The sequence below is a fragment of the Parasteatoda tepidariorum genome, chromosome 9, assembly GCF_982258835.1.
Source record: "Parasteatoda tepidariorum strain Cologne lab strain chromosome 9, Ptep-v5.0, whole genome shotgun sequence".
NCBI classification, from domain to species: domain Eukaryota; kingdom Metazoa; phylum Arthropoda; class Arachnida; order Araneae; family Theridiidae; genus Parasteatoda; species Parasteatoda tepidariorum.
Window position 1 is genome coordinate 30015079 of NC_141763.1, and position 11473 is coordinate 30026551.

At 32.1% G+C, this 11473-nt stretch overlaps 1 protein-coding gene across 3 annotated transcripts in view; it reads left to right on the top strand.

Annotated features, from left to right (window-relative positions):
- LOC107447159 (zinc finger protein basonuclin-2) overlaps nt 1-9654 on the top strand; it is a 218413-nt gene extending 208759 nt beyond the window's left edge. For all 3 annotated transcript variants that reach the window (XM_087151165.1, XM_021146543.3, XM_071186389.2), the window contains 2 exons: nt 4043-4395; nt 6061-9654. In XM_087151165.1, the coding sequence (XP_087007291.1) occupies nt 4043-4395; nt 6061-8896 (3189 nt within the window). In that variant the 3' untranslated portion in view covers nt 8897-9654. The remainder of the gene's footprint in view (nt 1-4042; nt 4396-6060) is intronic.
- Nucleotides 9655-11473: the final 1819 nt, after the last annotated feature.

The window sequence follows — 11473 nt, forward strand, 5'->3', positions numbered from 1 at the left end:
TTCCTTAACCCTTTCGCGCCGACTGTCACAAATACGTGCCAGCATAAAACCGTGTCAACCAGGATAAAAAGATAAAACTGGTAATCAAAGTATTTCTTTAGCAGATTATTTGTGGGCGGAGTTAGAATTGTTTTATTTATTTAATTCACCATTACTTTGTTCAAAATAAAACTATTTAGTTATACTTTGAATTAACATTGATTATATGTATGATTAAACTAACAATAATTAAAGTAAAAGCAAAGTAGGTCTGTCAAATTAGAAACGACTACATTTAAGTTACCGTTTTTTATTTAATTACGTCCTGATCCTCTTTTTGTACGAATGCTTTTCTGAATCACCCGTCCCCAAGGGGTTAATGGTTATTAGATTTATTATTTATATGACTTATTTTTCAAGTCTCCCAATGTCCGAAATAAGTGCCTCTTAAACATTTTTCTTCAGATTTTAAATGATTGCGGAGCTAATAAGTATTAAAAATCACTTCAGAGAATATTTTTAAATATTTGATGTCAATCAGTTTCTTTTTACCTTAAATAAACGCTAGTTTTTAGAAAAGTCTTTAACCTTATTCGTGGAATCTTTTTCCAGGACTAATCGGTCATAAGTGTCATCTTTCTTTCTAGACGTAAGTCATTTTAATTCGTTGCTTCTTTAATGAAGGAGGAAAAGAAAACGTAGTTTGTGTCATGTTTCATGTCATTCTTGGCGACAGTTCATTACGATGACCGAATACATCGGTCTTTTCTTTGAAATATGCTTACGCTTTTCTTTCCTTCTTTTTTTTTCTTCTTTTTTTTGTTTCGCTCTAGATGCTACTATAATGATTAAGCGTTTATAATTAGAATTTCTGCAATCTTTTAAAACTTAAAATAAATAAGAAACGAATAGGGGGGAAAAGCAATGAGTTTATACCTTTAAATTTAAGTTCTTTTAATTTCTCTCCTATATATATATATATATATATATATATATATATATATATATATATATATATATATATATATATATATATATATATATATATATATATATATATATATATATATATATATATATATATATATATATATATATATATTTGGAGCTAAAATTAAAGCACATTGTTTCTTGAAACTAAAGTGTTTGGCAACAGAAAGTAATATCCATTTGTTATAAACAAATATAGACTACCACTTTTCATAAATATGCCACTTTTTGTGGTTGAGAAATAATTAGTTGATCAGAAAAAATGCACTAAATACAAAGTATTCAAGCGTTCTTTTTCTTATCAAGACATTCTGGCTTTTCAAAATAATGTCCGCCATTAACCAGAAAAAAAAATGGATAAAATAGAGAATTTCAGACATTTTTTTGATCAAGATATTGTGAATATAATGTTCGTTATTATTCTGAAAATATACATGAAATGTAACATTCCGTAGGGCTAATTTTTTACCAAGCTATCACGATTACACTGCATAATAGTATAAGCAAACGCAACAAATATATAGTTTCAGGCGAGTTTTCATTTTATATGTATACTGTGACTTTATGGTATAGTATTCGTCGAAAACCGAAATAAACAGGAGCACTAAATATATAGCAACATTTAATATATTATATATAATTTACTATATGTAGATATCAGATAATTTTTCATTTCTTTTTAATCTGTACATTGCCTACTACGCTGTGTTTGTTATAAACAAAAAAAAATGCACTTGCGACTCTACTACGCTATGTTTGTGTTTTGAGCAACAACAACAACAAAAAAAGAAGTACACTTGCGACTCTTCTACGCTATGATTGTTATGAACAAAGAAAAATGAGCTTGTGACTCTACTACGCTATATTTTTTTGAACCAAAAAGAAAAAAATGCACTAAACGAAATATTTCAGCAATAATTTTTTATCAGGCCATTGTAACTTTGTTCGTTATTAATCAGAAAAAAATGCACCATAAATATAGAATTGCAGGCATAAAGAAAGTCTTTAATTAATGTATCATCCCATGCATAAAACTTATCATGGTTGATTTCTCTTATTGAATTAATAAACAAGACATTCTGAAGGTAAATGTTATATCAATGTATAAAGTGAAGGTATAATAACCACCTGAAATACCCACTCTTTATGAGCTCATATTTATTTATTTATTTATTTATTATCTTCAGCATCTCTCGTTGAAATAAATAAAATTCATTATGCTATTTAGACAGCCATTGAATCGAACTTAAGGAAGTGTTTTAAAAATGACAACCATTGAATTTTGCCGATTGGCAAAGGCGTCTAGGAAATAATCGTTTGAGTTAAAGGGTTGAGGTACGCTGACAATGCAGGTAGAAATACTTCAAATTTAATTAGTGTTTGGGTGGGCGGCGGACCGTGAAGTGCGTCTTTTGAGTTTGGAGCAAAAATTTTCCTTTTTTACCGCAGTGTTCTTCTTTGAACATCCAAGCGTACATACAAATCTAGTTTTTTCTTTGCTATAAGTCTATTCTTGATATGCAGCAGGAGTTCGTATTTTTGTGTTTAACCCGTTAAAAGAGAGTGATTAAGGTCGTTCGAAATCAATTGAAAATATTAAAAGAATTTAAAAAGTTTTTTTAATTTTTTTATTGACAATTACATAGTTTCTTTTTTTTTTCAGTTTAAATTCTCTTCAAGGAATAATGCTCATCTTCAGAAATATAATTTTTATTTTAATAAGCATTTGACACTAATATAATAAGTCCCTGAACTCCGAAGGAACACTACAATTGTTGTTTTGTGTTTAGATAAAAAAAAATTATCAAAAAACTCACTTTATATTTCAAAGATACTATAATCGTTCTGTCAAGGTATGAATATCGGAATACTATGAAACACCTAAAATCGGCAGTCAAAGCATGAAATTATTGATATTTCACTCATTGCTTAAGCATTATATAGAATGACCAATGAAAAACGTATGGAACATTCTATATAATGGCTAGGCAAAACATATAATAATTACCATGTTTCATGCTTTACTTAAATATACAAGGCATTTTATAAAATGACTAGGTCCTCAATTGGAGATCGCCATTTTATGTGTAGATGGTAACATAAAACAACATTGTATGTGCACAATATTAAATGTAAAAGGACATCTAGTCAATAAGTAATTCAAAATAATAATCATTTAATAGTTAAAACACAATAAACATTCAGATTTAATTATAACTTAATGCAATGTTAAGAGAACGCTATACTACTGACGAAAATTTAAATCGTAAATTCTGTTTTATTACTATTTTTATTATTATTGGTGTATTAAAAATTAAAGTAAGGAGAAAAGTGAATTCAGACAAACTTAGAGTAAGCCATGAGGCTTCAAATTTTGAAAAAATAAATATTTTCAAAATGTCAAAATGCAATCAAATTATTGGAGAACTTCTCCTCAACTTAGTGCTGAATAATCCTCTTATAATTTACTTGCATTGGGATATTTTAAATTTTTTTCTTAGCAGTTTGAAATTTCATACTTTACTTCAGGTACACCTGAATTCGATTTTCAGAACTTAGGTGTTTAAATTACTTATGGAAGATAAAGAGAATTTGCCAAAAATAGTTTCTCCTGTGATGTAGCGTCCACTTAAATCTTAAACAAAGATATAAAAGCAAATTTGTAAAACATGTATTTAAGGTTTTTTAGATTACAAATATTGGAGGAAAGCAGCACAAAATACAAGCCTAAATTCTTATCACAAGCACAAAATATTTTATTCTATTCAAAATTTTGCGAATAAAACTCCACTTTTAGATTAGTTTATCATAAATGATAACCTTGAAATCCTACCAACCCACAATACAGTGGAAGGGAAATAGCAAATAAAGTAAACTTAATTTTTTTGAATTTCAACTTACGAGTATCAATAATTACAGTTTTTATTAAAAATTATTTTAAAATATTAGTTGACAAGATTATAGTTAATTAAATATTAGATTCTTGAAAAAAATAAATGCTCCGTGATTATCATCCTTCAAATTTATTTGAACTCAATCAATTATGTAACAATTTTGACATTTTAAATTTCAGGACACTCGGGGGCAAATCTTGGAAAAGTGGACGATTCCCAGCCGAGAAGAGGAGCCTCTTATTTTGCAACAATTCCTTCGATTCGGTGAGACGAAACCCATCGCACAACAACTTCTTCTGCAAGAGACGAGTGAGAGAATGGAAGAAGCCATCCAAACCTCAAAGGAATACTCTGACTCAGACATCAAAAGATTCATCCAAAGGACAAGTCGTCTGCTTCCAGGCATCCCTCCCCCCATCATTCCACCACCACCCAGTGTCAGCTTGCCTTCATCCACAGCTACGGTTACACATAATTCTGTATCATTATCTTCTATGCAAAGTAGACCAAATAAACCTGCATCAAGTGTCAGGTGAGTTTCATTTATTTAACTTGACTTTATAAAGCTTGGAAATTATGCACCGCGCTACATTTTTAAATTTGTGTGGGATACTATTTTACCGCCTATGATTTGTGCGACCATTTGCTGATAACTTCAGAAAATACAAAACAAAAAAACACCAATAAAGGGCTTTTTTTACTTAAATATAGGTAACAGTAAAAGTCCGCATGGGGTCAAGAAGCGAGGCCAAAATCAAGCTATCTTCTCTTGTGCATTACGCTTTCATGCATTTGATCATTATTCATCAAGTTTATTCGTAATAACTAACGCAGAATTTTATAAATTCGGTTATTTGTAAGCACATACGTTTGAGTTTATGACCATTTCTTTACATCAAGTAAAATCTTGAAAATCCCACACACTTTACCACAGAAAAAAAGGTTTCTAAAATCAAATTAATTTTAGGTAATAATCCAAGTAAATTTCTTTTTATAAATCAATCTCAGCCTTAAAATTATTTTAACGTAACATTACAAGAATAAATTCTCCCGATAAAAGGTTAATATTAGATTTGAGTATATTAAAATTAAAATGCGCCCTTAGTAATTAGAAAGTGGCAAGATATACGCAACATGATTAATGTGTAATTTGGTGGATTAAATGTAAAGGATATGCATAAATTTAGATATAAAGTCTTTTTAATGTATATTTTAAGGCAAGACTTAAACCTAAATGGAAACTAATTTTTTTTCGTTAAATTGTGAACTTACGGGACCTCTTTAATTTAGATGCTAATAATCTCATTTCAAAAGATATATAAGTGAATAAAACTACAATTATAACATTAGAAAACATTTTTAAACTGCACAATTTTAAATTAAATTAGCATGAGATTCTGTTCTGATAAATTAGAACAGCACTTTGATAAAACTAAGAGTGCAGATGAAGATCATTTTATCGATAAGCATAAGAAAATCAATGCATTTGTGACTATCAGAACAAATAACTAGCGGTTAAATATGTAGGATAGATATTTTTTTTACGAAAATTAGCTAAGATACTAGTAATAAAATGTAGCTAATTTGCTTCAAACATTAGTCACTAGTTTCAGTTTTATAATGGCAACTTTTTTAACTATCAGCACAGGTAAAATCCTTGAAGAGAATTTAATTCAATCACTTATGGAATAGTTTAGTAATGAGCCATTTCCAGTAGCCCAAAAACAATGGATCATATTTAACGTTTTTATTATTTTTGTTCATTAATTAAAAATAAAAATCTAGAGCGAAAGAAATATTTTAAACTTAAAATGTAGAAATACATTTGTGTTTTCATTTCCTTTTTTTATAAATATTTGTTATAATAAATATTTATAAAACAATGGGTCATATTTAACGTTTTTATTATTTTTGTTCGTTAATTAAAATAAAGATCTGGGGAAAAATAATTATTTTAAATTTAAAATGTAGAAATACATTTGTGTTTTCATTTCCTTTTTTTATAAATATTTGTTATAATAAATATTTATAGAACAATAGGTCATATTTAACGTTTTCATTGTTTTTGTTCGTTAATTAAATTAAAGATCTGGGGCAAAATAATTAATTTAAACTTAAAATGTAGAAATACATTTGTGTTTGCATTTCCTTTTTTTATAAATATTTGTTATAATAAATACATTTTCATCTTTTTTAGTTCCACGACATCATTATCTCCAGTTCCGAGATCCCCTGTGAATAGTCCTCTGTCGTCATCTCCATTAAACAAACTTCAAAACATGCAACCTTATGATTACAGAAGAGATCGAAACAACAGCCCTGATGTTCGAGACATTCCAACTCTCCAGTTCCCTCATCAAACCCATCACCAAAATTCTACACCCCTTCCATCTCCCACAACCGCTAATACATCAATGAACACGTCTGCTACATTTACTTCCTCTTTCTTCTCACAATCCACGACTACACTGAGCGAGACATACGCCAATTCTAACAACTCTTCCCAACTCGGCATGACATCCGATTTCAGCGCCACCGACGAAGGATCGGAGAACGATTCTGAAGCAATAAATCTTTCTCAGCACCCACCTACATTGACGCATCATAGCTTTTCTATGATGGGCCACAGTCACCTGGACTCAATATACGCTGCGAAGAAAGTGAGACATTTGAGGAAGTCCGCGAATCCCATGAAACGTCGATGGAATCCCCTCATGTTGAGTGGATTGACGACGAATCCTGCAACAGGGAAGAAACGAGTTCAGTGCCATGTTTGCTTGAAAACTTTTTGTGATAAAGGAGCTCTAAAGATCCATTTCAGCGCTGTGCATTTGCGCGAAATGCACAAATGCACAGTGGATGGTTGCAATATGATGTTCAGCTCTCGTCGAAGTCGTAATAGACACAGTGCCAATCCAAATCCCAAACTTCACACGCCAAATCTCAGAAGAAAGCTATCTCACCACGACGGACGTAGCTCTTTACCGTTTCCACTTATACCGCCGTCCACGCTTATGAATTATAGCAATGGTGGCAGCAATAAAAATATGTTATCTTTACCGCCTCCTTTACCGTCTGAAAGAGAAATGGGTGAAAGAAGAAATCATTCCCAGTCTGAGAATTTTGGGAAAATGGACACGAACCTTCCATCAAGCACAATGGATGATTCATCTCCAGACGGTGGTCTTTCTCATCCAGGTCTCCAATTTTCACACCGTTCAAGACCAAGTTATAACTCACCAGATGAAGCTCTGCCTCTTACCAAACAGCCAAGGTATGATATTAACGGTGATGTAAGTAACGACGGAGACGAAGGCATCGATCTCTCTATGAAGGAAGACCAGAATGGAAATTCTACTATGAATAATAAAGGGGTAAGGAAGAGGAAGAGTTTCAATCCAACAAAATGTGCCACAGTGACAAGTGATGATGATTTGCAATATGTTTCAACTGATGATAGCAGCAGTGACACTTTTGTGGACGATAATGGTATGCTTTCTAAGTCTGATGATTGCAGTTCAGATATGATGGAAGATGATTCCAAAGATGAGGAATTGGTGAAGGACTTAAGCTCTATTCCCACCACTTCTTCATATTTACCAACTTCTCTTCCAATGTCTACATCAGTAAATCATTCCTCCCCACCTGTCTTGACCTTTTCGAAGCCAGATGAAAGGAGAGAAAGAAAGTCACCGATGGCAACATCTCATGCTGTTTCAAACTTCAGCATCGACAAAATGCAATCGAAAGAGGAAATGAAATCACTAGATCTTTCTGTTAAACACAAGGATCCTGTTATCAAAAGTAATCATGAAACTGAAGAGGTGTCTGAAAGTCCTCTACGGTACTTGGAGACATTGTCTTTAGGGGCATTTACCGGACTTCTAAACCACAAGTCCAGTTTCTCCCAGCATGTTACTCCTCCGACTGGAATATCTTACCACGCACCTGGACTTGGCTTAGCTTCAACTCCTTCTTCAACAACCATTCCAGATCTTACACGAGAGAGACGCTCTCACGTACCACCTTCTGAATCACAATCAATCCCTTTATCGATTCCAAGTAGTGGAATCGGAATGTCATCCAATGATTCCGATCAAGATGGCCAAATGTCACTTCTACCGGTATACCGTGATGCTTCCATGATTGGCACCGTGGACATACCGGTGGATAAGGAAAATCCTAGGCGATGTATCACGTGTGGAAAGATATTCCAGAACCATTTCGGAGTAAAAACTCACTATCAAAACGTTCATCTAAAACTTATGCACAAATGCACCGTTGAAGGCTGTAATGCAGCATTTCCTTCCAAGAGAAGTCGAGATCGCCACAGTGCGAATCTTAACTTACACAGAAAACTTCTATCAACAACAGCCGATAAAGGCCACTTTTTTGATAAAAGTTCTCTATTTCCTTATCCTCACCCAGGAATCGGATTAAGGGATGACTATTTTTCGAGACTTTATGACCCTCAAAATCTACCTCTGAACATCTATCATGGTAGATTCGGTGAAGGATTTTTACCATCTACACCATTCAGCAATCCATTAGGACCAGCAGGCGCTCTGGGTGTAATGAATCCATTTCATCCAGCTTTCATGGTTCCAACAACATCCACATCAGGTTCTTCTCTTCATGAAAGTGCTACTCGAATCTCAGACGGTCGTGACGACACCCCTATAAGTTCCATAAGTTCCACCCCAAGTCCAAGGCCTAAATCATCCTCCCCATCATCCATTTCACCTGATAAAGAGGAATCAGGTCGACCCACGAGGAAACCTATGACTTTGAAATCCGAATTAGAGCCGGACGCAGACGGTAGATTTCCCTGTAAATTTTGTCAAAGATTCTTTGCTGATTCTGCCCATCTAAAGGACCATTACGAAGGGACTCATCTACCTAGTCTATTACCCTGCCCTACTGATGATTGTCCCAAAGTTTTTCTTTCAGCGCAAGATAGGGACACGCATTGTGAAAAAGAAGATCACCATCACCACAGGGTGAAACTAGAAAATAACTCAGCTGCATCTTGAAATTAAATTTATAAATCTCCTGTGGGCTAATAAATACTTGTGAAATTATTGACATCAGTGCCAATGAGGTGAACAATCCTCTTTATCTAAATGAGAGATGTTTGTGATGTCATAGAATTAAATCTCCCTTCTTCCCGATTTATAAATAAATCTGTGTTCTGACAAATAGGACGGTATATGATTTGATTTCAATTCACCAGCAGTGAAGACTTTCGACTGTGATTTTTTTTTTTAAATTTCTGTTTTAACTTATTGTCTACTTTCAGGGAAATGTCGAGAATTTCCATCTAAGTTGCTTTCAAATCTAGCACAATTTATTTATAATGGACTTACTGACACTTCAGGTGCTTATGACTGCGTACCCATTCCTTTATCAGTATTGCCCGCGAAGATATCTTTGTTTAAAATTCCATTCCAAATGTATATATAGTAAAGAAAATTCTATTGTGATTTCGTCAATTCTCTGAATTCGTTGAAATTTTGGGGAATAGCTCTGTGTAATAAACTGTGATGAATTTTTACGAGAGTATAGAGCCTCTTTGAGACTTAATTTAATATATATATATTGATGGACACCCACCAGATACTGAACATTTTCAGGACTTTAAAAAAGGAGTAAAATATTGTGGTAAAGATGTTTTATTCAGATCCTTCATATCCTTGTCAAGTTCCTCATCCAAAGAGTGTTCATGTTTTTCCTTTGGTGTAATTAAATTAGAAAATGGTAAAAATAAAATGTTCAGTTTTACATTTCCTCACATTTTGTGTTTTTGATTTTATTTTCCAGCTGTTTGTTACTGGCACATTAATTCTGAATATCTTTAACCCTTTGCACTCCTTGTATTTTAAAATGTTGTCTGAATTAATTTAACACGTTCACGCCGGGAAAAGTGAAAATACTGGTAGAAGAACTATTTCTATATTAGATAATAATCGGGAGGAGTTAATCTATTCTCATCAATAACAATTCACTGTAAGGAAATCTATCGCGGCGAAGAAGCAATTCAATATAAAAATTGCATCCGTTAAAAACAATTGGTAGTTATGGATTTTTATTGTTCCCGGAAAAAAACTAAAAAATGAAATTTATTGTTACCAGTTATTACTCCGGTGCTGAAAATATGGTCCACCGGTTGGTCATCCCGGCGTGAACGTGTTAAAATATATCACAGGGTATTTAAACATAATTTTCAAAATTCCTGAAATGTTGTAGTTAATGTAATTATTAAATTATAAAAATGTTCAATTTTAGAATGGTTACTATTGATGGCGCCTCTGAGACGACATCGGTGTGCAAAGGGTTAAAAATTCACACTACTTAACATCTTAGCTTTTAGAAAGAAGTTAACATGATATAATACCTATTTCATTATTGATTAATTAAACATATGAACACATAAACAGTCCTGCCAACTACTACACTTTTTGCAAAATGTTTTTTAGAGTGGGAGACATTTAAAAACCAAAGCTTTTAGAATTTTTGATAATTTTGTCAACAATTTAAAAGCCTCACCACAAAAGAGCTGGAACAAAGTGGCTTCGAATATGAAATTTTGAATGTAGTGGTGTGGAATTTATATGTAGTGGTGTGGAAAACAAGTTCAAATGAATAAAAAGTAATACATTGACATAATACATAAAGTTCGGAAGACTTTTTAAACCTCTAGAACTAAGTTTTACAAAAAAAGGTAAAAAGTTGGCAGATCTGCATAAATCGTAAAAATCAACAATTAAAACTAAAAGAGCCTGCTCCACTCCATGAGGAAAACTATGCTATTTATGATTCTTGGTTTAGTAAGATTGGTTTATCCAAAGATACATAATAAGTCATGCTGATTAGTAGCTTACGCTTAACAATGACACTCAAGTTCAAGAGGGTGACCTAAATTATGCTAATTAACTAGTGCAGACAATATTTTAAGTTGCGAAATCAGACACAGAAACGTACCTTCTCGGAATAAACTTGTAATTTTTTCGACGGATTTGGATTTCCGACTCATAAAGGATAGGCCTTAGTAGCAATTTGGGAAACATGGTTCTAATAGTTCGTTCAGGAGAGCGTTTCGAAGTTTTGACCCCTCAATGTTAATTTTACTTTTGCGTATCTCGAGAACGTTTTAAGCAAATTAAAAAAAATTTTGTAGACAATTCTAAAATTCATTTAACGATATAATTCCATTTAAAATATAACTTTTAATAAATATTTATTCCTTTTTTATTAATAATATTCGAAAAATTTTGAATTATAAGGCATGCAAATTTTTACATCATTTTTAAAGAATGTAATTTTATATGAAAAAAAAACAAAATTGGAACGAAATCGGACGAACAGTTCCTGAGAAATCGAATTTTGAAAAAGTTGTATTTTTGAAATTCGATTTTTTATGAACTAATTGAGAGATTTTGCTTAAATTTTAAAATTGCACTCTTTAAAATTATGTAAAAGTACACACCTTACAATTCAAATTTTTTTTTATCTATTATCAAAAATTAACAAATATTTGCTAAAAAAAAATTTTCATGCAATAATCTTTGGATAAATGAATTTTATAATTGTGGGCAAAAAATTTTCCATTC